Source organism: Cololabis saira, chromosome 16, assembly GCF_033807715.1.
Source record: "Cololabis saira isolate AMF1-May2022 chromosome 16, fColSai1.1, whole genome shotgun sequence".
Classification (NCBI taxonomy): Eukaryota; Metazoa; Chordata; class Actinopteri; order Beloniformes; family Belonidae; genus Cololabis; species Cololabis saira.
In genome coordinates this window covers 14,290,728-14,318,040 of record NC_084602.1, presented here as the reverse complement: position 1 = coordinate 14,318,040, position 27,313 = coordinate 14,290,728, and the positions used below count along the sequence as shown (strand labels likewise).

General features: G+C 38.4%; 2 protein-coding genes across 2 annotated transcripts; one reads left to right on the top strand and one right to left on the bottom strand.

Moving 5' to 3' along the window:
• The first annotated feature begins 5,488 nt into the window (after window positions 1-5,488).
• pdcd10b (programmed cell death 10b) lies at window positions 5,489-19,410 on the top strand. Its single transcript, XM_061743410.1, has 8 exons — window positions 5,489-5,634; window positions 9,983-10,203; window positions 10,727-10,780; window positions 12,728-12,845; window positions 14,083-14,209; window positions 15,963-16,041; window positions 16,126-16,208; window positions 18,525-19,410. Exons 2-8 carry the CDS (start codon window positions 10,114-10,116, stop codon window positions 18,604-18,606), a joined length of 633 nt encoding a protein of 210 aa, XP_061599394.1. The 5' UTR covers window positions 5,489-5,634; window positions 9,983-10,113; the 3' UTR covers window positions 18,607-19,410.
• Window positions 19,411-19,668: 258 nt separating this feature from the next.
• Window positions 19,669-26,641, bottom strand: LOC133462127 (uncharacterized). Its single transcript, XM_061743270.1, has 5 exons — window positions 26,160-26,641; window positions 25,663-25,993; window positions 25,406-25,581; window positions 21,879-22,196; window positions 19,669-19,914 (listed from the first exon to the last, which is right to left on the bottom strand). Exons 1-4 carry the CDS (start codon window positions 26,639-26,641, stop codon window positions 21,887-21,889), a joined length of 1,299 nt encoding a protein of 432 aa, XP_061599254.1. The 3' UTR covers window positions 19,669-19,914; window positions 21,879-21,886.
• Between the last annotated feature and the right edge of the window lie 672 nt (window positions 26,642-27,313).

Genomic DNA, 27,313 nt, shown 5'->3' with positions numbered 1-27,313 from the left:
GAAAATGTAGGGAAAATGTAAATGTTTGTTTTTTAAATACATTTATGGAATTACTCTGTGTCTATTTGTATTGATTATTCTATTACTTAATACATATAGAATAACTACAAATGCAAATCAGAACAACATGATCGATTTCACTAGTTATTACACACTGCAAAAACTGAAAATCTTAACAAGAATATTTACTTATTTCTAGTTAAAATGTCTAATTTTTAGTCAAAAAAAATCTCATTACATTTAAGACAAGATTCAAAAACAACTATTTTCACCTGTTTCAAGTAGATTTTCACTTAAAATAAGTGGAAAAATCTGCCAGTGGAACAACATTTTTTTGCTTGTAATGAGAAGATAAATCTTGTCCCAATGGCAGATTTTTCTACTTATTTCAAGTGAAAATTTACTTGAAACAGGTGAAAATGGTCAAATAACAAGTTATTTTTCTGGTGATGACTCTTGTTTTAAGTGTAATGAGATTTTTTGATTTAAAATTAGACATTTTAACTAGAAATAAGACAAATGTTCCTGGTAAGATTTTGAGTTTTTGCAGTGAGCGAGACTGCATTTGAAAAAGTTCCAATTTTCTTAACCACACAGATAAGCTACATAGCAGACTTCTGTGATGAGTATTTGCTGGACGTGTTGATTGATACTGTAGTTAAGTTCTGTGACTCGTAACTTAGCCATACCTTAGCTTCCACTGAATTGACGCCACTCCTTGTATCATGGTGTGCTGAAAGCAGGGTAGCATCTAAAACAAGCAAGGCAGGGGGGCCTGAGGACTGGAATTGAAAACCCCTGTTCTAGAGCTAAAACCATCGTACAACAGAGTGATGAGTCTGTAGGTGGAAGCTGAAGTTTTGATGGTCATCGTTGTTAGTGATTATACTCCACATGTGAGATGTGAGTTAGAAGAGAAGGAGAAATTGTGGTCTGAGGTAGATGAAGTGATGGTAATTGGTGAATGTGTTGGATAAGGCAACTGAGGCGATGAAGAAGTGAGGGGCTGGTTTGGTATCCAGGACAGCAAAACACAGAAGGACAGATGGTGGTAGACTTTTCAAAAAGAATGGAAATTGCTCAAGTGAATAGTTTCATCCCGTCCTCTGCCAACTAATATCAGGTCAGGTGGTGCTTCCAGCTGATTGGACAAGAAGACTTGGCAGTGGAATGAGGAAGTGCATTGAGCATTGTAGCTAGGAAGAAGTGGGACACAGAGGACTGATGAAAGTAGACAGGAGTACAGGGAGATGCAGCGTGAGGTGAAGGTAGAAGGAGCTATGATTTGTGTGCTAGGTTGGACAGAAAGGAGGAAGAGAATGATTTATACAGGTAGTCAAAGCAGAGAGACAGAGATGGGAAAGACATGCAGCAGGCTAGGGGTGTTCAAGGACAGAGATGGAAATGTATTGACAGATGCCAGAAGGATGATGGGAAAATGGAACAAGTACTTTGAAGGGTTTGATAAATGACCACTGTGGACCAGGAGGTAGCAAAGATTAGTAACGCTGAAATCGAGAAGGCATTAAAGACGATAAAGAGTGGAAAGACAGCTGGTTCTGATGATATATCTGTGAAGTCTGAACAGTGGCATCCCATCAAACGAGATTAAGTAAAAGCCCTAAATCCTCAACAAACTGAAGCAATGTTGCTTAGTCTTAGTGAAATATATAATGACATACTCAAAAATGCATATGCATGTGTTACCCAGAATGCATTTTCCTCATACTAAAATCTGCTATGGCCACACGAAATGGGATTAGGATTAAAAATGGCATATGGCTGTAGTTCCTGTACCTGCAGGCTTCATGAGGGTGTAGCCGGCACTCCTCTGATCCATCACAATGACACTGTCAGGCCAGCATTCCTGACAGTGACAGAGACAGAAAAAAAGAAAAAAAAGTAAATGATAAGATTCTTGACCCTTTGACATGTGCAGAATGTGATGAGGTGATAAGGGAGTCGTCATGACTTAAATTAGGGGCAATTACACTTTTATACACCAGTACTTTAAGAATGTAATAAAACTGATTGTTATCCTGCTGATATTCTCTCATAAATCTGAAGAAAAATACTTATTAGGCGTGTATTTAAAGACAAAAGAGATCAGATTAGATCAAATAGCTGCAAGTATCAGTTGAGCTATTTGAATGATGTTTTCATGCACATTTTATTTGCTGCTGAGTGTTGTCCGCTTTGTTCGAACATTTGAGACTGCTAAAGTAGAATATTCTGACGAATCACTTATAACAGAGGCCTCAGCAATTAAGTGTAGCGACTTTTAGCCACAAAAATAAATATATATATATATATATATATATATATATATATATATATATATATATATATATATATATATATATATATATATAAAAGCTTTACAGCGTCATATTTCCATAGTTAGAATTTTCATTTCAGTGTTTAAATTTCATGTTTACCTTACACTTAGAAAGAAAAAAAAAAGATTCAGCACAGAAAATATAAATGGTAAATGGACTGTATTTATGAAGTGCTTTTTTGACAAAGTGGTTTTTAAAACCATATTCACTCATGAACTCACTCATTCATAAAACACTCTCTCATCAGCAGAGATGTACAGATTCATTTTTATCCGATCAATGCAAAATGTACAAATGAACTTTACCACAATGTTCAAAGTTAGGTGTTTGATGCCTTTTTTTAAATTTAAAATGTATTTTTCTTCCTGCGTTAACTCCCTGTGTAGCTTCCAGACACTGATATATCATTGGTGACCAGCAGGGGGCTTTGGACTTTCCCTCAACAAAAGAAACATATCTGTCCAGCTGTAAATAAACAACTATTTTTATAGAATAAAGGGTATTTAGGTTTGCAATAAAACAAAATTAAGAACACTAATTCTGGATAGTGGAGCGTAATAAAAGAAACACCACACAACACGGAACGTCACTCAATAACCTGTGATGATCAGATAAAAAGTTAATAAATTATTACTACTAATAATTTTTATTAGAGTGTGAAAGTCAAAGCCCGTGCATGACATTGCACTTGAAAAATATTACACAGTCACTGTTTGAGTTGATTAGACTGTGAATGAGTCTGGTGGTTTGTGCTTTGAATCTCCTGTAGCCCCTTCCTGAGGACACCAGTTCCGATGAAGGATATATAGGGTGTGGACATTTATCTCTCCAGTTTCTGTACTTGTTTCATCCCGTTTGGGGCTGCATTACTGCTGGATTCTGGGTGTTAACAGGCTCTTGCTATTTTTTCAGTTTTCAGTGGGTGATAAGTGTTAATATTATCCTAAGGAGGAGCCACCAATATTTTTTTTATGCTGCACTCATCACTGACGGGATGGCCTCTCTGTAAGCAGCCAGCATACTTGACTGTTCTGTTGTATGCCAGGATGCTTTCTGCGGTGGTGGTGGGGTCGGGGGCACCAGCTTTTCAGTCCCTTTGTTTTTCCCAAGCATTCTCAGACACTGTTGGGACTTTTCGATAGCAGCATGGGGTTTTCAGGCCAGCGATGTGGACCCCTAGGAATGAATGATTATGAACCCCTTTCACACAGTTGTAGTTGCTGAATAGTGGGAGGGCTTCAGTGGGAGCCTGTAGCGACTTTTTTCTTCTTCTTTTTGGGGATATTTATTGTGCAATTGTTTGTTGAATGCCACCATGTCTCTTTTATTACCTCACCCCCACAGAATTACTTATCTCTCCCTGAGAAGGGTTTAAACAGAATTGCCTCATCTGCAAATTTCATGACTGAGTTACTGTGAGGAGTTAAATTCAAGATTCAAGATTTTAATTGTCATACAACAGGAAAGCTCTCTGTGCAATGAAATTCTTTCTTTGCTGCCCACATAAAATAGAATAAAACAGACAATGCAATAACTCAGAGGTTTTCAACTGGTTTTGTCCCAGGGACCACCATTATAACCAACCCGCAACTTGGGGACCACTGCTTTTGGGGATGTTTGTTTTATTTCGCAGCTTGATTTTAAATAAAAGTATGGGCCTATATAGGCTATTTATTAGCATCAGTGTATATTTTTATTTGCACCTCTTGCTATAAAAAAACAAAAAACATCCAATGAAAAATGAACAATAGGAAGTCAAGAGGGCTTATAATATTACAAAGTTCACTCTCACTCATTTGATATCATTTGGGTGGGTAAATTATTCACAAAAATGAATAGTAAATGGAAAATAAATTGAGTCTTAATAAATATATATTTTTTAAATTATTGTTTTGCATTTACAATTTCACGGACCACCTGCAATACCGCCACAGACCACCAGAGGGCCGCGGACCACCGGTTGACAAACCCTGCAATAACTAAAAGAAAAAAGAAAATGGAATAAAAAAATAGTAAATTAAATTAAAAACTGAAGTACACAACACCAAAAATAGTATAAGACAGAGAATGCAATAAGTAAAACAAACAAACAAAAAAAAAGTCAGTGTTATATCTTCAGTCCAGTCCAGTCCAGGCTGACCAACTGAGCAGTGAGGTATCTATACTCCTCCACCATCTGTACTTCTTCTCAAACAAAACTATGGACAAAACTATCTGAATGAACCCCATCTTTTAAATTTTTCCATTCCATTCTATTCTATTCTATTCTATTCTATTCTATATGCATATACATATATCTATATCTGGAGAGATGGGGTTCATATATACATACATCATGCTGTATATATAGAGGTGTCAAGTAACGAAGTACAAATACTTCATTACCTTACTTAAGTAGAAATTTTTGTTATCTATACTTCACTGGAGTAATTATTTTTCAGACAACTTTTTACTCCTTACATTTTCAAGCAATTATCTGTACTTTTTACTCCTTACATTTTAAAAACAGCACCGTTACTCTATTTCATTTCGGCCTTTAAAAAAAAACTATCCAGTTAAATTGCTCCATCCGGATAGAGTGAATTTGGTTGTGGTTGTTTCAGATGTTCTTGTCCAGTTTTGTTCTTACATCCGTTCCCTCAGATTCCTGCAACTAAACTTGGATGTACATTCCAATAAAGGTTAGGATAAATGATAACATGCCTCTGAAGTTTGACTTTTTGCACCATTACAATACTTATAGGCAACTAGTCATCATATCTCCTGCTCTCTGAAACACATGTTAATGCTCAATTGTACACATATATGGTTCTTTAATATATTTGCATTATACTAAGATGCATTCATTTTCAATGGCTTTTGTCCTTAATGGCTTTTTCCCCCTTACATTACTTTTAATTTTATACTTTAAGTAGTTTTGAAACGAGTACTTTTATACTTTTACTTGAGTAAAAACCTTGAGTTGATACTTCAACTTCTACAGGAGTATTTCTAAACTCTAGTATCTATACTTCTACCTGAGTAATGAATGTGAATACTTTTGACACCTCTATACGCAGCATGATGCACTCTGTGTGTACACACTCAGGACAAAACAATCAGATAACACCAATGACGTCACATGCACGCTTCTCCTCCTGCGCTCTGATTGGCTGGATGGTGCTGACGTAGCAACGGTCCGGAAGATGTCGCTCGGGCCAGTCCGAAAAAACTTCCGCCTTAAGTTGTAAAGAAAACACAGCAGCTAAAAGGCGATCGACGGCGCAGCCAGAGCCCTAACGAAGTCAGACCAAAGGTATACACACGTACACACTTGACACGCACACAGAAGCTCGTACATCCGCCCCGGAGCTGTGCTGGGACGGGGTTAGTCCCGTGTGAAGCTCGGATGTGTAGTTTACCTTCGCTAGCGGAGCTGCGCTGTTCTGCTAGCTGACTTATCCACTAACTCGGCCACGGGCCTCCATTTACTCTCTCCAACACTCCTGTCGGTGTTAAAGGTGGCAGTCCAACCAGTTAGTCGTGGTGCCGTCAATTGAGTATTGATAGTCCCGTCAGGTTGGTCCAGATTTACAGCCATGGTACCGCTCCACGGCTACCTGGCTAGCCCTGTGTTAGCCTGGGAGCAGCACCGGGCCTGTGTGTGTTTACTGGTCCGGGAGGGTTATCCTCACAACACACCGGGCTACACGTCCAACACCCTAGTTAAGGACACGTTGATGGGGTTTGTCGTCGACAGCTGAGCGGGTCAGGCGTGGCAGATCTAGTCCAGGGAGAGCCCAACATTTCACTGGTCAGTACCACTCAAGGTGACCAAACTTGCTTATACTTTTTGAAAAGATCCATGTCTGTAGATGATATTTTGGTATGATAACCCTTCCTGAGTGACAGCTGTATCAGCTCATGAAGTTCAGAAAATTACATTTTAGATGCTGGTGCATATCCTGGTTTAGACTCATGTACAGGATATCTGTCAATGTTTCACAATATTGTCTTTGGTATCATTTTAAAGGGGACCTTTAAAGCATTCATTCAAGCTAAGAAGGAAGTTATGATCTCTCCGAGGTATATATTGTGATTATTGTGCAAATTGTATGTATATTATAAATTTAATAGTAAATATATTCTAAATCTCTGTAGGCTATGAGTGTATATATAGTTTAGAAGTATGAGTATATTATAATGTATGAGTATATTATAATGTATGAGTATATTATGATATGTAATATATATTTATACTTCTATAAATAGAGGGATGAGTATATTATAAAGTCGGTGTAAACTATCTTGTTTATAAGCAGATAGTAGCAAATAATGCTACTTAGGATGTGGATGGTTGGTTACTTAATCTTTTATTTTTGGTTCAATTTATTATTTCAGGAATTGTGGTGAAGATTTTTCACCCTTTTTGAGTTGGATTATTGTCATCTTTATTGTCATGTTATTATATTATTATTATATTATCATCTTTTATATTATCTTTTGTATGTCTATGTGTGGACCCCAGGAAGAATAGTCTTCCCATGGCGAAGACTAATGGGGATCCATTTTAAATAAATTAAAAAAAAAAAAAGATGTGATACATTTCCTGAATCCTTATACTCCTATGAGTATTCCAATTTTTTAGTTTAGCTTAGTTTATTTTGCACATAAAACATAACAGTAAAAAACAAAGGTCAAATGAAGAATTGTGCAGGAGAGGTGGAAGCCAAAAAGGCTTATGAAAATGCCTCCCCTTTATAAAACAAACATAAACAACAATAACAACAGCAAAAGCAAAAACACATTATAGAAATAGATAATATAAGATGGAAAAAGACAATTTACCATGAAAAAAGAAAAACACTACTGAATTATTGAAAGATGGAAAAAAATGAAGAAAATGTAGGATAATTGCATGAAAAAAAAAATACAATTTAAAAACTCCAGATGTGTTTCTGATCTTAACTAAAAAATGATTTTTTTCAAGTGTTTTTTGAACAAAGCCAGTGAAAATATTGATTTTAGTGATGTAGGTAAATTGTTCAATAGCGACGGCCCTCTGTATTTTAAAGTGCGTTGATTGTGTGAAGTCCGGCCTAAAGGAAGGTGAAAGTTCTTTGAGTGTTCTTTTTGTATTTTGTGTCTCTGTTGTTCCTAGATGACACAGGGATAAAATATACTATATCATTTAGGCGAAAATTGTGTAAAAATGTGTGTTGTTTATAGTTTAAAGAGCTGCAGTGACCTCTATGTTGGTCAGAAAGATTCACATCTTAGCTTGAATGAATGCTTAAAATGATACCAAAGACAATATTGTGAAACATTGACAGATATCCTGTACATGAGTCTAAACCAGGATATGCACCAGCATCTAAAATGTAATTTTCTGAACTTCATGAGCTGATAACTATGATACAGCTGACACCCAGGAAGGGTTATCATTACAGAATATAATCTACAGATCTTTTCAAAAATTATAAGCAAGTTTGCTCACCTTGAGTGGTGCTGATATCTGGTCTGGCCCATGGACTAATCAGGCTATGACTCCTCAACACTAGGATTCACGTTTACTCACCACCTAAGCTGCTTTACACACAGTTCTGCTGTCCTGATTCTGATTATAGAAGGTCTTTTTTGAAATGGGACATTTAGGCAGGCCTGTCAGCAGGAAGGAACCTCTAATGGTGCCACTCCCCTCCTCCAAATGAAACCAGTCAGCTCTTCCTTGTTATTGAAACATCATGTCTGTCTTGTTGTGTGTCGGTGGGAACCAACATGTGTTTGTCAGAGGTGGGTAGAGTAGCCAAAGATTGTACTCAAGTAAAAGTACTGTTACTTCAGAATAATACGACTCAAGTAGAAGTAAAAAGTAGTCATCCAAATAATTACTAGAGTAAAAGTAAAAAAGTACAAAACTACTCAAGTACTGAATAACTGTTGCGTAATGTCTGATTTATTTTTTTAACACAACTATTCAAACAGACAAAAGTACAAAATAATCATCTTCAGGCAAATTAAATCAATAAAATAAATTAAAACTAATAAAAAATAAAAAAATGCTTAAATTAAAATAATCTTAAAGTAAATTCAAGTACTTAAAATAATAACAGAATAAAAAAATAAATTAAGCACAAGGAGCACAAAATTTCAAGCCTTTGTACTTTTCTTTTTTACCAGGCTCCGCAGGCAGAACTAGAACAAGACCATGAACTCATATAAAGTGTGTGTGTGTGTGTGTGTGTGTGTGTGTGTGTGTGTGTGTGTGTGTGTGTGTGTGTGTGTGTGTGTGTGTGTGTGTGTGTGTGTGTGTGTGTGTGTGTGTGTGTGTGTGTGTGTGTGTGTGTGAGTCTGTGTGTGTGTGTGTGTGTGTGTGAGTCTGTGTGTGTGTGTGTGTGTGTGTGTATATGTGACAAAACATGCAAAAACAAAAATCTTTCCCAAAGAATTACTCAATGATGTCATGAGATTGACGCGTACGCGGAGGGGATAAAAGAAAAGTAATGAGCTCAATGTAGCCTAATGTAGTGGAGTAAGAGTAACTGTTTCTTCTTCACAAATCTACTCAAGTAAAAGTAAAAAGTAAAAGTATAGTGATTCAAAACTACTCCTAAAAGTACAACATTTCCCAAAACTTACTCATGTAAATGTAACGGAACTGTAGAATAATTGTTATTGTAATTTGATATAGGTCTTTTGTTCATTGTTTTAGTTTAAATGTTGAGACAGGAGGACGCCTTTAAAAAAATCTGTCAAGTTGTTGATGAGAAACAGGGGTGGGATTAAATAAGTTTTCTTCTTCCCACTCCCTTTCGAGTGTTAACGAATTAATTTGTATTTTGAACCTGCACATCTACTGTTAAAGGTATTTGTTTAATTTTCTGTTGCTCGCAGGTCACTTATGTTATGTTGTATTGCTCGAAATAAATATGAACTGAACTGAACTGAATATAGGCAGCATGATGCACTAATGTGGATAGTTTGATGATAATGGCCATTGCCGTTGCATAAAAACTGTAACGAACAATTATTTCTGCTCTTTTGATTCCGGAATTATTGTCTGGTTTTAGTTTTAGATATAGATCCCAGAAAATGCCATCAATGTCACTCTCAATACATATATACGTTTTAAGCTCTGTAAACAAAATGTACACATGGCAAAAGTGACAAAAAGAACAACCTTTTCTTTGTGTTGACAATCAACCACTTGTTTTGGAACATTATGTTTTGAATGTGGCGCTTTGCAGTAATAGTCCTGACAGCAAAGTGCTTTGAGGTGGTAAGTAAGTGGATCTAGCTGTCCATTCAGGTGCACGTCTTAACCTAAATTAAACTCATCACGTCTTTGCCAAATTGAATCTGTGACTGGAATTAATTGTGGTTATTTTTATGAAAGATTATGTGAAACCCATAACTTGTGTCGCATGCCAGCAGCCACCTGTGACTCACCTGTGAATGTATCTCTAACCTGAGTAGATAAAGTATCAGTTTAGTCACATCATAGCCAATATGCAGACTACACGAAAACAATATCAGATCAGGGCATCTACTTTTAAATAGCCACATTTAAAATTAAATAAATAAACTGTACTTCTGACACACCCAATATCAATAAAGATAAGCTGAGCCGAACTTTATCGGTGCATTTTTGTTTTTGTCTCCAGGCATTTTTCACTCTGGGCCTTGGGTGATTTTCAGAGTGTGCGTGAGTGTGAGTGTGTGTGTGTATGTGTGAGTGTGTGTGAGCTGCAATTTCCTCCTCACCACTTTAACAAGAGCTGCTCATCCCTGGAGGATGACAATGGAGGAGATGAAGAATGAAGCGGAGACAAACTCCATGGTATCCATGACGCTGTATGCCGTGATGTACCCAGTTTTCAATGAGGTAAAACAACTGATAATGAATGTGTTTTAAAGAAAAAAAAACTTTAAGAGGGCAATTTATAACAAAACTTGATGCTATCATCAGGTTACTTTGTAATGTTGGCAAATTACGCAAGTGAATTACTCAGTTTCTTGAGGGCTCACAACCAAAGATGTAAATATATTGTAACATCTCGTCACAATTTATGTAACCTAATGTACAGGCCAGGTTATCCATCTGAAATGACATTGTTTATTGGTGTAATTTGCCCAAAAATTGCGATCAGAGTAAAAACTATTTTACTGTGAAAGTTATTTCCTAGTATTGCCCTATTTTTATTTACTGAGCTGGAAAATCAGAAAGCAGAAACCAGCATTCATGTCATTGCACATTAACTATGAAAAAGTTGAGGTTAACCAAACCTTTTTCAACAATGTCATTCTTGTCAGAAGCTTTCATACACAGTGATGGCTTTTGTTTCAGTATGTTTGGAATTAACAGTGACCTTTTATCGTCCCTTCCTTTTTGTGTTCCGTCCCATAAGCTGGAGAGGATCAACCTATCAGCAGCTCAGACGCTCAGAGCAGCCTTCATAAAGGTAGGACTGTACATTAATTAGAAGGGCTGACAAATCTATGTAAGAAAATCACAAAATGATAATAGCAGCTCTACTTTCCAGTTCTCTGAGCCCCACATTTATGTCATCTGATGCTCTCAACAACATTGATTTCCAAGAAACACTGTTTTTGCATTTGAATTGGTTAAAAATAGATCTTAAATTCGTCTTTACCAACATTTTGAGAATTGGCTTATTTGGTGTCAATCCCACGGTTTCATTAGAAGGCAAGTACTGCTCTTTTCTCTGTGACACAACAACCTTTAAGGAGATTTATAGAAGTAGCTATCTTCTCAGTTTGGCAAAGTAGCAGTACTTGGTTGCAGGGATTGCGTGCAACACCCCCATAACTCTGTAACATCTGTCAACAGTGTCCCTAGCCAGTGGTCAACAGCTAACGTGATTTACCAACTATGGCCGACATTGTGAGTGTGCAGTCATTAGAAGATGCCAGTTACTCACGGCCAAATGCTCCAGAGCTATGCCTTTTCAAACCAGAATGCACCAAAGAAGAACTACACGTTTTGGAAGCCATCTGATAGACTTCAATGACTTTTCAAACTTTGATCATGTGTTACCAGGCAACAGTGTTACTGCAGGCAAATCAGTCCGCCCAAGCAGTGAGTGATGCTACAGCGAAATATATTTCCATATATGTTTCTAGTTATAAGGCTGTTGTGTTTCTTTCTACATAGTTAAAGTAAATACACAAGTCACAACATGCAAGTAAGAACCTTTTGAAGTTATAAAGAAGTTTTTTTTGTCAGTAAGGTTAGGTGCAATCCACTTATGAAGCTAGTGTAGCAGGGTCTTTGTCAGAGTGGGTTATTGGCTCCACAAAGAGGAAAGTTGTATTCACCGTCTTATCAAACATTAGGGCTGAGGGAAAATAATCAACCTCCCAAAATGTTGACATGTCCCTTTTAAGCAACAGCAATTTTACGGCTTTGCCTTCACTGCAGTAGTCCCATCAGTACAGTACAGTATTTTATTTTTGTATTAATTTCTTTTTCAGCGTGAGGTTGAACCAATAAATTCTTCCTGTTTTAAAAGCAGATACCAAGTATTAATTTAGTTTTTAAAAATATCTGAATGAGAGAAAGAGCAATTGCAGCCCAGACTGTTCATCTGAAACACCAAACTGCACAACCTGGAGCCCCGCTTCAGCTTTGACTCCCATGTGTTTGTCCTAGCTGTGTACATATACAGTGCAAACGCACGCAGCAGTATCACTCAGTACTAGTATTCACTTTGGTGGGGACAGTAAGAATGTAACGTGATGCTTTAAAAAATAGATGACGGTTGTGAAGAGTTTCTTTGTTGTAGTTTATCTTATGTTTTTTTTTCCATGCCCTGTCCTCCTTTTTTTGTGCTAGTTTTCCATACTCCTTTGAACTCCGTGACTTTTCATGTTACACATTGTGCTACATTCAATCAGTTAATTAACAGAAAAATCAATTTTGTTTCAATAGAACATCAGTGGTGAATGAATTTCATGTCCTCAAACTGTGATTGTTCTGAAATATTAAGCCACATTTTCTTTTGATATTATTACTGAAGACGTGCAGTTCTCAGTGTGGAGATGAAATATTAATAAAGCCGAACCAGCTTTGTCTTAATACAAGTAGGTATTAGAACCTTACTGCTGTGTGACCATGACATTTGTAGTTATTTTGGTTCACTTTTATCGGATTAGTCTCTGCTATCCCCCTTTCCTCCTGGCTAGTTTTAAAGGAGGTTAAATAATTCAGAAGAAGAGCTTTTGTCCATTAATCTGAACTGCTCACCCCTGATTCCTCACAGTAAATAACCCTTTGTTCTTCTCAGCAGCTCCAATAACCTTTTACCCCTTTGGTTAAGGCATGCTTTATGTTATTATGTTTGTACCTGCTTCCTCACTCTGCATACACATTTCCCTTCTTTTGCCAGGCGGAAAGGGAGAATCCTGGTCTGACACAGGACATCATAATGAAGATCTTGGAGAAAAAGAACGTCCAAATCAACTTCACTGAATCCCTACTTCGCATGGCAGCAGATGATGTGGAAGGTGAGCATAATTACGCTGTCGCTTATCAGCTCAATAAAGCTTATATATGTGACTGACTTAATACATTTTTTTGTGTATATTGAGCTGATCAATCATGGTACAGAAATTATGGAGGATCAAAACTGACTATATTAAAAAAGAAAAGGCAGAAATATATATTTTTAGTTTTTCCTTTTCCTTATACATGCATTTGTTATTTTTACATTCCCTCGTCTCCTCTTTTTTGGGCCAAATTTAAGACTATTGCACAATAAATGTCCTCAATATTTGTATTCTGCTCCACTTTTTATTCAAGACTAAAACTAATAATATTAATGTCTAGATTTATAGTTAATATACACTAGCTGCTTTGTTGGTTTTATAATGCTCCTCTGACCCCACATAACATTAATAGATCATTTTAGAAAGTCACTCATTGTACAGTATTCAGTCTCAGTCAGGGCTGATTGTGTAAACAAAAAGGCATGAGAGCAGCATTATACATGCACTTCCATGAATGTGAGAAGAATGTATGTTTATCCCTGTGTGCCACCGCCGGATGCGCAATAGATTGAATTTTGGCCCGATCCTGCTCCTTTCTGTTTATTGACCAATAGTAGAGGACCTGCACCAAAAAGGGCCACCCTCCTCATGTGCGCAAGGTAAAGTTAAAAGAGGAGACAAGGAAATGTAAAAACAACAAATGCATGTATAGGGAAAAGGAAAAACAAAAAATATATATATTTCTTGACAAAAATGCTTGACAAGGAAAAGGAAAAAAACTAAATGTGTGTGTGTATGTATATATATGTGTATGTGTGTGTGTGTGTATATGTGTGTGTGTATATATATATATATATATATATATATATATATATATATATATATATATATATATATATTTTTATTATTATTATCTTTTTTTTTTATTACGATGATGCATGTATAAGGAAAAGCAAAAACAAAAAATGTATATTTCTGTTTTTATCTTTGATTGTCAGTTTTGGTCCGTAGGAAATGTCAAGAATTAAAACTTCTCTCTATAACAGCAGTTTGATGAAATGCAGTCAGTTGTAGTTTCTGCAGTACAAAAAAGGAGAACTGCTACCTCCAAAAAAACAGTGGTATAAAACACCTTGTTAGTTCAGTTAATTGTACATACCACGCTGTCTTGTGATCTAACCAAGTTCACATGCTGTCTTTAAGCATCCCAATGATCAAGTCTCTGAGGAATGCGCTTAACACCCTTTTCTTATAGAGTTCATGATCGATCGGCCCGACCAGGAGTTCGTGGACCTAAACGATAAGGCCAGAGCTCTGAAACACATCCTTAGCAAAATCCCAGATGAGATCAATGACAGAGTACGCTTCCTACAAACTATCAAGTGAGTACAAGTAACAAACGTACACATACAGGAAAAAGTGCAGCAGTGAATACATTACTAAATATTGCTGATCCAGTCCAGATGATACGGTCTTTAGGTTCCCAGCAAACATCCGTCTCCAGTGCTGTATTGCACGGCACAGGCATGAGTTCTGAGCCACGGTTAATGCATAACATGCCCCTAAAGTCAATGTTTAACACTTAAAATCCCGTTCGACAGGAGAATATCAGAATCAAAGTGAGTGAAAGGCACCGGGGTCAGTCCCTAGTGGTAAAAGTAGTGAATGTTCCTTTGTGATGGATGACGACGGCTCTGGTGTGACTCGGATAAGCCAGTGGTAGTTATTGATTATTTCTATATTCTCAAGCAACTTCTCAGTCTTCTGTGAGGGGCAGGAGTTACTGAACTCCTGTGGTACAGGGAAGTATGGAGATGGTTTTTTTTCTCAGAAACTAAGAATTGGATGAGTAAAGTAATTTATATGGAACCAACTTCGATTCAACCAGTGGGACATGGTCTGGTTTCCATGGGAGCTAAACTGTGTCACAACAGAGAAATAATAATATATTTCACGTTATAGAGAACTTTAAATCCACTTCTTTCAGCCGTGAGGAGGTATTTATAGAACATGTGTAGTTTTCACCATCAACAATCATTGATTGGTAATTGAGTAAATGGTTTTTACCTGCACAAAAAGAAAAACAAGTGGAAACATTGCAAAACTTCTAAATTTAACTGGACAAGATTGTGGTTGGTTGTCTGGATGAAACTCTTAGGGTTACAGCTTTGGTCCGGCTTCACTGCACTGCGCCACCTGCTGTCGACCTCGAGAGAAGCAGAGGGTTCCTACCAGAGATGCTGCCGCTCATTTAGAAACGCATCTGGTTTGCTTCACTCAAGATACATGCCAAGTCTGCTTTGGTTGTCAGCTACGGCAAAGCCGTGTCAATTTCTGCGTGGCAGATCGAGCTGGTAGAAGGTCAGACACAAAAATGGCGTCTAGAATGAGATGAATGATTAAATCACTGTGATCTCTGGATTGCACACCATCATTGGATAAACTCGTGGAGGCCCTGGGTGAACAGTGTAAAGGGTTTCAGAAGAGAATTTAACCACATCTGATTTAACACCAGTGATCAGTTTTATCTGTTTAAAGGCAGAAAGGACAGGACGTGACGGTAAATAAAACTTTAAGCGAGTAGATGACCACGGGATTCTCGCAAGATCTCAGAACTGAATCCTGCCGAACAAACATTGCTCAGGAAGGCTCTGCTCCTTTGAAATGCTCCCGCTGGGATCTGAGGATGCAGCAACGCCTGACTGCGCTGCTTCTGCTCCCACTGGGATCCAGGGGTTAGACGTGTATCTGCTGCACCAGCAGTTGACCTTTTAAAGGACTACAGGAATGGCTCAGCCTTTGATAAAGACACACATAGTGCAAAGTCTGCTGGTACTGCTGAGGATGGTCCAAAAAACAAAAATACTACACTGGGGTTGGTTCAGAAAGTCTTTAAATAGCACACATATATGATCTATCTTCCTGAGAAATACTGATATGGTCGTACTTATCTCAAGAGCCATAGACGTAAGTAATACATGAGGAACGATATTAAGACGGACTATTACACCTGACAGATCACAACATGGAGTGGGTCTGAGTGTGGCGTTTAGACAGAACATTCTGCTGTATATTCTCTATTTAACTTGTGTTATCAAGTCTTTTGTTCTCACTGGCATTGCCGTTTGTTCACAGAGACATCGCCAGCGCCATAAAAGAGCTCCTGGACACAGTCAACAATGTCATTAAAAAATATCAGTACCAGAATCGCAGAGTGAGTAATGGACTCTTGAACACACCTGTTAGTGTTTAACTTGAGGCCTTAAGTCACTAATGGTCTTGTTTTGTCCCCGCCTAGGCCCTGGAGCACCAGAAAAAGGAGTTTGTGAAATACTCCAAAAGTTTCAGTGACACCCTCAAAACATACTTCAAAGACGGAAAGTAAGTATTAATGCCTGTCACACCACATCCTGCCTCATCATGGCTCTGATGGATGGTTCAAGGACAATTTAATGGCAAGATTGATGTGGCTCTAGACTCGAGGTTAGATCTGTATATCATAGTGGACCGACTTCAGTCACTTCTTAATGGGGGTATTTTACTATCTTTAATCAAGAGTGTAGTGTATCTGGAGAAGAGAGTTTAATAAAACCACTTGAAGTAGAGTTGATACTCCTCCCCATCAAGTTGAAAAGCCAGTTGAGGTGGTTTGAGCATCTGATAAGAATGTCTTCATAAAAACCTCCCTGGGGAAGAGTTCTGGGCATGTCCAGCTGGGAGGAGGCCCGGACTCAGACCCCGGACATGCTGGAGAGATTATATCCGTCCTTTTGGCTTGAGAACACCTGGAAGAGCTCTGGAGCAGGTGGCCAGGGAGGGGGAAATCTGGGTCTTCTTGGGCGGCTGCTTTGTTAACGAGAACTCATGGATGGATGGATGGATGGATGGATGGATGCAAGGCAGCGGTGGCCTCAGCATCATACCTGGTATTCTATACTTGTGTGGGGGAAATTTTGAAAGGGTCATTTCAAAACCACTGAGAATGAGCAGCGAAAATGCAGGAGGAGTTTTGTGACTGCAGGATATTTAAATGTGGAACTCTGAAATGGGGAAGAACATAGTTTCAGTTTTAAGGAGGAGCAACACAATACACGAGGAGAGAAAACACTGATGAATGCCCAATAGAAAAAAAGAAAAAGCAAACTGAGCTGTGTTGTGTCAAATAAAAATAGTTATGCTTTTTAGAATAATATTTCCTGATGTGGAGAATAATCATGCAGTATGTAACCATACATGTTGTAGTCTGGACAACTGGTTCTGTGGGTTCACTTTACTGCCACCTGCTGGCGACACTGGGCAACCTGATTTTTATTCTCTTCAAACTGTTAAGTTTCAATTTACTTATCTGAGATTTCAGGATATAGATAGAACAGTGCCAGTAACTGTCTTTGATCTGATCCACCACAAGCGTTATTAAACTATAATAATAATGATGATACAAGTATTATTTAATGCACTTTACATTTCAGGATTCAAGATGTTCGTAATATATAATGAAATTCTTTCTTTGCTGTCCACCCTGATAGTGGTGTATAAGTACAAAAAAAATGAATTAAACAGACAATGCAATAACTAAAAAATGCTAAAATAGAATATAAATTGAATAACATAAGATTTTAAATTAAATTACAATGTTTATATTGCGATGAGTAAAAAACACCCAAAATAGAATAAGACAGAGAATATAAGTAAAAAAAACAATGTGATGCAGGTATGGTAAATTTACATTTGAAACAAGGTGCCAAGTGCTCCAGGTTAAAAATGTGTGTATATATATATATATATATATATATATATATACATACATACATACATACATACATACATACATACATACATACATACATACATACATACATACATACATACATACATACATACATACATACATACATACATACATACATACATACATACATACATACATACATATAACTAGATAAAATAAATATTGAAAGTATAGAAAGCATTGTGCCAATAGATTTAGTCTCTTCTTGTCAATATTTGTAAGTCCTACTAAAAAGAAAAGTTAAAAAATATTTAAATTTAAAAAGAATATTAGAAGAAGAATCTCTATTTCTGCATTCAAATGATATTTTAATAAAACATGATACACCCTCATCTGGTTGTTGGCTGCAGGCTACAAGACTACCTTTAATTTAAAGTCAATTTATATGGAGAAAAAAACCCATTGCAAACTGGATAATTGAACCTGAGAAAGAGGAACATTAAAGTTAAACCCGAGAGCTGCACTTCTCAACACTCGCAACCGTTAAAGTATGATTGGATGACTTTGACTCCAACGGCTGATAAATTCACCCTCCTTATTTAATTGTAGAAACTCCAGCAGACAAATGTTGTTTGAAGACGACTTAAAAGGAGTCTTCCAGTCTGCACGTCTTTAAACGGTTGATTTTTAATCCATAACCATCATGTGAGAGACGAGGAGGCAGCAGAGTCAAGCACTCAGGCACTAACCACAGGTTTTCAAAAGGAAGTATGTTGGCATTCATTATTCAGACCGAAGGTTTGTTGCAGTCTCGCGCGTGTTTTTCAGCTACTGCACATCTTCTTAGAGACCTGTTAATTTTCAATCTTTCAGCATTCACTTTGTGCAAGTTTCTAGAGAGGCACCAGAGCGAGAATGTTCAACAGCTCATTCAGTGGTAACGTGTCTTTTTCTTTTTTTTGTTCCAGGGCAATAAATGTCTTCATTAGTGCAAACCGGCTCATCCACCAAACCAACCTCATACTGCAGACCTTCAAAACCGTGGTTTAGCCTGCCGAGGCCCCGGAGCCCCCCCTCCCCCCTCTTCCCCTTCCCTCGGGAGGGGAAGCGCCTGCTAGCGTGGCGGAAGCTTGAAGAGCGCCTCACCCGTTTATGTAAATTAGAGTTGATTTTAGGGTCGGGGTCGATGTCATTGGAGTCGAGAGTCTAGATTCCAGTTCAAGAGACTGAAAAGTGCCATTAGTTTTCTCAATGAGGATTTTCCAGTCTTGAAGTGGAACTGAACGGGCCCGAAATCTTGTTTAATTGATTTTATTTGGACAGTTTTAATTTATAACCCTGGTTGTCAGGTGATGAGGCGAGGTGTTTATTAAAGACTAATTGCCATTTTTCTAATATATTCATGTTGATCATTTTACTTTTAGCTTTTCAGTTATGACGACACATCTGAGACCACATTCAGAAGGGGTGAGTCTCGGTTGTCCATGCCCGTTTTCTCTTCTCGCTTCCCACTTGTGTCATTTTTTGTTTGTTTTTTTTTTTTTTTCTCGCCACGGCGTGTTAAGCCCAAGGTGGACTAAATCACCTGCGGGGTGAACCGGTTGCGAGGAGAGGAAGCGGCGTTGGACACTTGAGAGGCAGACTCAGATTTTGTCTCGCTTTATTATCAGAAGACAGAAAGCCAAATTACTTCCAGCACAGCGTGCGCCTTACAAAGTCCTGTAACATTCCCTCCTTTCTGAGTGTAATGAAGTGGAACCAGTCCCTGCTGTTTGGGGATGTTAAGAGAGAAATGAAAGTTCTGTATTTAACTGATATCTGGTTTCAAATGTTCAATAAATAGTTTCAAAATGATCATCAACATGGGTCTTTCTTTTTTACTGTGGACGGAGTTGCACGTCTTGAGTGGGAACCACTGAGCGACAATATAATTGATCTAAAAACTGGATCGGTGACTAAGTGCTTTAGTTTCGTTATGTTTAATGTCCACGCATTCAGAAATAAATGCCACATGCTTTACCCAGTCATGTTTGGAGATCGAACCTTTTTAGGAGACATTCAACTTCCACTCCTCCAGACTTAAACTTTATTTTGACTCCATTTTTACCTTATGTGCAGTCACACTGGAAGATGTATGATCAAAAGCAAAGCAGGATGATTGCGTCGCCTGTAGGCTTTCTCTGTATGCACAAAAATATTAGAAGCACATGTCATCCTTCAGTAGGAGGAATGACTGAGGTTATCCAGCCATCCATCTTCTGTATCACCTTCATCCTGTTCAAGGCTGGCTGTAAGCTGGCATTTCATCACACTAGTAGTCTGAGCAGAGCTCGCCGGTCCGTCACAGGGCCACAGTACCTGGAAAAAAACCCATGCAAGCACAAGGAGAACATGTAAACTCCATTTCGTCACCAGTTTCTCTAGCCTGACCTTTGCCAAGCATAAATATCTCAAACGAACAGATGTTTCCTGACTGCGCGGGAGCATTTCTCTGAATGCGGCTTTTTATCTTCAGAAATATTGCCGTTTGACTCGCCGGGGCTCTGGTCAGGAACAATAATGGCACTGAAAGGCTCTTATTTCCTGCAGTGTGGCCGTTAAGCTTCATTTGTTTGGCAAAAAAATACCACTTTCTTTGTGTGGCGTTTGCAAGCTTGAACTCAGCAGCAGTTACTGTAAATCTTTTATCGGAGAAAAGCAGCGCTGCCTTGTGCAAAATAACTTGAAAGTCTAGTCATTCATTCTATTAACTTGTTGAATTGGATCAAATAACCTACTTTTTTTTTTTTTTAACTATTTCCTTCAGCGGTTGTACATTGATTTGGGAGAGGTTTTATAAGAGATGTCCTCCCTGACACGCTCACCCAGTTTTCCAGGGCCGGATCTATGAGCGCCCCGATTAATATTCCTCATAGTGGCTGGATTTGTGCAGCGGGACAATGTGGATGAGAAAAATGTATCTTTATGATTTAACTATGAAGCAAAATCATGAACAGTTACAAAAAATATTGTGTGAGCTGCTGATGTGACAGTTTTCTGAAATGCCAGCTTTGGCCTTTATACTCCGAGACCAATTTCTCCCGTGGGAGATTAATAAAGTAAACCTTGAACCTTTTCTGTATTTATTTATATTGAAAAGGCCCCAAACTTACTAATTTATAAAAATACAAGTAGTCTGTCTGTTTTTATATGGGTTTTTACGTCTAGGATCTGTTCATTCAGTTTACGTGTTATTCTTACGGGGGAGTTAATATGGGATGGTTGTATTTCAACTTCAAACCTTAAAAAGTAAGCATCTCAGACAAATAACGGCTAGTGGATATGCAGTACTGAAACTTCAGTGCAGCTCAAGTGTACGTGTGAACACACGACCAAACACATACTGTGGGAAACCCTGTATGTGATGATGTGAAGTGAGGAAGTGAATAGCATATGAGCTTCAGTCATTTATTCATCCTCTGAAAATAACCTTAAGTGATGCTCTGACTGACACAGCAGCGTGAATCCAGTGATAAAGGCTGAACCAGAACACAGTACTTCATGCAGGCTAAGACAAAACATGGCAGGATGCTGCATAAGAGGACATAATGAGAAATAAAACATATTTATGACTTGGTTCTTCCAGCTTCTGTTGGGCTTCAAGATCCTGGCTCTTTCTCTCGCTGCTATACTTCCATCTCATTTGTCATATTTTATTGCTCTAATGGTTTTTTCTCAATTTATACAACAATATAATTTCATTTATGTATCAAAAAAGCCCACATGTCTAAGAGTAAAGTATGGATATTGCTGAATGTTAAAGAATTAATGTCAGATTTTAATACAAGCAATAATCTGCTATTAAGTAAATTAGTCATTATAATTTAAACTCATGAGTTCAGACAAACTGGAAATTGAAGGGGTTGTCTGCTTAAAATCAAGCCTCGGGGTATAGAAGGCAGAAAAGAAAAGGTTTGACTGAAGCAGTAATTAAATAAATTTGTTCCTGGGAACCTGGCAAAGGAAAAAATGTCAGCTATAAGCTGTCTGAAGTTTTATTCCTGTCTGATAAAAAACCTCCACACCGACCAGATTGTTGTGAAGGTTTTCAAGTGATAATGCAAAGAAAATGAATACTTCAAACTGGAAAATTCTTGTAATAGAAAATATTTTAACTGTCCAACCCTGTTGGTTCTGATGTAAGGAATCCCAGAGTTACTTTTGGCCAGGTCTTTATTTCATATTCTTAACCATTCTCCATGTCTGTCTTCTTCTATCTTCATTAAATCTCTGAATGTTTTGTTGTCTTCAAATTACCGAGATAACGTCAACGATAAACTGACCTTTGAGCTCATGTTAGCAGGGGGTCAGAAGGTGCACACTCCCTCTCAGCTTTTGCTTCCCAGCATGCTCTTTTGTTGGTCCGATCCGTCCATCTGCTGTACCCGTCTGGTGCCAGCAGCCCTGCTCTCTTCAGCACCATGTCTACATTGGGGATGAGTTTTTCCTGGAAATCCCAAAGTCGTCTGTCCTCATGAAGCTGCCGCAGTGATTTGTGCGAGCCCTCGCGGATGTGAATGAGCCGACAGACTTCTGAAGGAACATGGTGCTGTTCTCCAAATTTCTCAAGCACCTCATGCACTGAAGTCTGTACCACCGACCTGTGATGCAGAAACAGAACGGTGGTCAGAAAAAGTTAAGAGTTTGAAGTTTGGGGAATTTCACAGTCTAGCTTGTCTTTTGTGCTTCAGTGCAATGAAAATTTGAATAACAGCCCAGGTCCAGGCGTTTTCCAAATGTTTAGGGGTGTAACGATACACTATCTCACGATACGGTATGATACACGATATTGAGGTCACGATAACGATACGATATTATAGCAGTATTTTTTTAATAACCTTGCATGAGGAACATATGACTGGAAAAAATTGTCTTTTATTTGAAAGACACAAAATACAAAACAATGCTGTGCATTTGCCCTATTGTTACAGTTTGTAATGCTTTATAACTGTTTAAGTTTTAAAGAGAAAGCCAGGCCAACCATTTTCCACAAACTGAACTAAAAGTAAATGTCAGGTTTGCATTATGCATCTTCAGTTTCATACAAGTACAAATATTTTTGCCACACACTGAATAGTTTCTCTCATGTATGATTTGACTTTTTTCTTTTTTCAGATGCGCGTTACTAGTCAACACAATAGTTTAATATTAATATTCCAATATCGCGATACACTTTGTCACCTCCACCACACGTATTGTGACGTTTTTGTATCACGAAATTTTGTGGCACAATATATTGTTACACCCCTACAAATGTTATACTTAAAAAAAAAAAAGTTTGGCATGAGTTTGAGTGGACCTCATAGTAATTTAGTAATTTTTTATTTGAACAGAAAAAAATTTAAAAAGTAAGTTACCATTTATAGTTTTTTTAATTAGTTAACAAAACATCATATTAAGAGATCAGGAGCCGTTTCAGGACCTGAGGAGACTGTTCTTCCCAGGCTGTTGTGCCGAGGCTCTGGAATGCCACCATCAAGCACTGGATTTAGTTTGTATACCTGACTTGTATACGACACATTCTTATTCCTTACGAGGCTAGGAAACTCCTCTGGGAATCTTTTCCTTGGGCAGAGTCCAATTATTTCCAGCTCTGACTCTCTTACTTTCTCCACAGGGACAAAATCATGGAACGTGTGAACAATGTGCTACTCTTTCCTTAAAATATCCTTCTGCTCTCTCTCATCTCTTGAGTGTGACAGCAGTGCCTTGACCTCCTTCACCTTCTTTCAGAGACTTAAAGGAGAATTAGGCTCCTTTTAAGAAATGAGACTCTCTAGCGCCACCCTTCGCCATGACGGCCGTCGGGGGTACTGCAGCCAACAGCGAAGCCGGTGTCGTGCCAAAAAGTGATTGCCTGCCAGAATCTGATTTCTCCCCTGAAAATGGGTCTTTTTACCTGCCAAAAATTATTGATTGAAGGCCAAATACAATAAATGAAAGGTTGTTTCTACCTAAATATGATTTGATCTCATTCTTGAACTTCATAATATAAACACTAGAGCTCACATGATTGCTTTTAACTCTTTTAAAGGACCATTACAACACAAAATAGGCATTTTCACCTGCCAAAAATTGATTGAAGGCCAAATGCAGTTAATGAAAAGTTGTTTCTGCATAAATATGACTTGATCTCATTCTTGAGCTTCATAATCTGAAAATCTGACGTTTTAGCGCCATCGTTCAACGGGCTGCTGTGCGCGCTCCCGCGGCCAGAAATCAGAAGAAATCACATTCTGGCAGGCAATCACTTTTTGGCACAACACCGGCACGGGAGAACGGGGAGAACGCTCATGCAGCGTCATTTGACGTCACATCCGCAGGACAGCGCAGGAAATTCCGGCCCGGAATTGCAGCACATTTTGCAGCACACAGCCTGTTCAAGGCAATGGAGAGATACACTAGAGGGCTCATTCTTTTTGGTTTGGAACGTTTCATCTGACATTATTACTTGAAAACTTAAAACGTATACAAATTTTTTTCATAAATCCTGCCTCAAGCTCCTTTAAGAATCTATGTTTGAATCTTAAGGCCCGACCCATCACCCCTTTCAGGCGGTTCCAGGATGAGGTACGTTCAGTCAATTTAGAAAGTGAGTCAACTTCTTCTTTGACTGAAACAGCATTAGTTGAAATGCTCACTTGGACCTCAGGATCACTTTTGCTCTGATGGTTCCTCAGAGTTATATAGGTTTGTTGGCCATTGGTCCTCTTAAAGCAGTAAAACTGTAAGCCACACATCCACTGTTCATCCTTAAGGAATTATTTCACCCCAAGTCTCCAGGAATCAAGGTCTGCTGGGTTGGACAAGGTATCGCATATCTCTACAGAGCTGCATAAGATGCTTTAAGGACCTCTGAAACCCTCTTGGCCACAAACACTCTGAATCTGGAAGTTTTGTTTTTTATGTATTTTAGCACTGAAGTGCTGTCAATCCAAAACACAGACTCAAGTAGTATTTCCAGCTCTTTTCTCCACAATTTGTCCATATGTGCTGCTACAGTCTGGGAATGGTCATTGGTTTTAAAGGAGCCACCCTTTCCTTCCCCACGACTACGGAGCTGCATGGCTTTGTGTGTGGAAGTGTGGCTGGAAGATGGATAAAGGAAGCCGACTAACAGGCGAACAAATGATTAACTTGACAGCCAACTAACCGCTTCTTTTCATCAGTCACCTTCTGTTGCAGTAAAACCAAATTCATACTCCATAAAACTGGACTACCGGTGTAACTGGTATACTGACTCTCATATGCAGTTGCTGGTCTTGAACACTTATAGAGCACAGTACATAAGAGGAAACGTTCAATTCAAATTCTAAACGTTTTTTTTTTGTGTCATATGCAGAGTTCAAATGACTGGTTGAGCTAGACCCTATTTGTTGTCTATCACCCCAAGATCATGTTAGTGAGCTTACTTTGTGTTGTATTTATTTATTTTTTGTTATTTGGTTTTTTCCTTTCTTTTCTTTTCTTCTTTTTCTTTTCTTTTAATTTTATTTAATTTTTATAGTTTATATATGATATTGTGAGGAAGGGACAGGACTAAATAAGCGTTCTGCTTCCTCCTGTTCCCTCTCGAACACATTGTTTTGCTGTGTGTTTTATTTTTGAATGAGACTGTTAAATTGTTTTGCTTTTTTTGTTTTTTTAATATTCTGATGCTTTTAATTTGAATGGGTTTTGTTGTGTTCGAGACAAAGCCAATAAATAAAAATAAAAAAAATAAAAAAACTTTGAACCCCAGATTTTTTTTTCAGGAAAAAAAAGGAAAGCCACCTAAAGTTAGACCTGAGTGAGGAGCTTTTCCCCCTACCTTGGCTGAACTATCATCTTCTTTCGTTGGTATAAATTTCTGTCAGGTTCTTCCCTGTGGATGTGCCTTAGAATATTAACTGTGGGAACTCTAGCCCACTGACGAAGGTGAAACCTGTGACTTGGCTCAATGTGCTCTGTGGGAAAGATGTGGTTCTCAATGAGGAACACTCCAACCTGCAGGATGGGGATATGATTGGAAAGTTGGAGAGAGAATTATATTTATGCATAAAAAAGTGCAGCTTAGGTATAACTCACATTTTTATGTGATTTTTCCAGGTTTCTCATCAGAGATGTCAAGTTATTGTGCTGGTATGGCATTATGATCTCGTCTATGTCGTTCAACAGGACATAGCGTGAGCGCTCCATTGATCTGTAGATGCATTCGTTAAGCTTTACGAGCTGGCCAAAGTAATGCAGGTCCCCTCCATGTTCGGAGAACTTCCAGCCACGAGATGGCTTCAGGTGCTTGTCGATGGGCCAAGGAACTATTTCCACAAAACCTTCTTTGCTGTAACTCTGCAAAAGGCGGTCAAGGTCCGCGCTGCAGCTGGTGTTGTAGATCACCACCCTGTCCACACCAAGTAACCTGGGACAAAACGTCGTTTTAACAACCCTTAATTAAAAAGAAAATAAGTGTTTTCCACATTTGCACTGCAAAAATACTACAATCGAAATGCCATTTAGAAAGAATATAATCAAAGAGAAGTGGATTTTGTCCATTTTGAACCCTTTCAGGTGTTGCTGCTGCTGACCTGTACATCTCCAGAGTTTGTGCATACTGAAGGACATTGCTGTAGTTTCCAAACAGGCTGGAGATGCAGACAGTGAAGTTGAACCTTCTCTCTTCCTTTCTGTTTCTTATTGGAAGCCAAATATGGTCGAGTCGCTCCTCCACTTTGGCTTCAGTCACAAGAGTGACATGTGTTGCGTCGTCACACTTTGGAGGAATCCGACACACGACATCCGTAGCACCGAAGGGGAAACCAAAGTGGTCCGAGTGGGGTAAAACCGTGGCTGGAGTAGTTTCACTCAAACTGCTAACACAGCAGAAAAGGCAGTGAAGAGGTTGGATGGAGTCTCGTTTAAATATGCCAATGATGCGTATGTCGAACTCTTTCTTTCTCTGGTCCATGTAAGCCGACACCAGTAAGTGCTTGGTGTTATTCAGTGGAGTGATGGTCTGATCAGAGATCAGGATTGGGCAAGAACTTCCATGTGGCTTCAGGGCAGGCATGCTCGTTCTGGGTGTTTTCCAAGTTTCTAAGTATGCTACCAAGACGCCAATGAAGGCAATGATGACAAGGGAGACTACTTGCGGGTAGACTACTTGCGCCCTCCTTCTGGAGCGTCTTGTTTCTTCCATTCAGGCTCAGGTGAGTGACTCCAGACCTGGAGCAGAAGTGGAGAGGATTTACATGTCTGAGAAGGGTGCATTTGATTTTGAGACTAAGTTTATATCATCCATCACCTGTGTTCATATCCCTGCTCTGAGTGCAAGACCTCATGTTTGTGATTAAAAAGAAAACACTGATAATAGAAACCCAAAATTACACCTATAACCTTAGTGTCCCTAAAGTCTTCTCACTCTTCCATGTCTGTTGCAATAATCCCGTCTTCATCTGATAACGTTGTGAAATGTCTTCCGTAAAAAAAACAACTCAGGGGAAGTGTGACAGATTTAGGTTTGATTGTCAAATGTGAATCTGTAAACCCAAAATATTGTTTGTAGAAACAAAATCCAATCCTCTACAATTCAACCTAAAGAAGCCACGTACTGTATATGAGCAGATCGTTAAAAGAAACATGTGACACTTTAATAGCAGAAAAGGCACATTCAATGTTTAGAGTGAGCATCACCTTCTCGACAAGACAAAGATGACGCCCAAACATCAGTTTGTTCATTTAC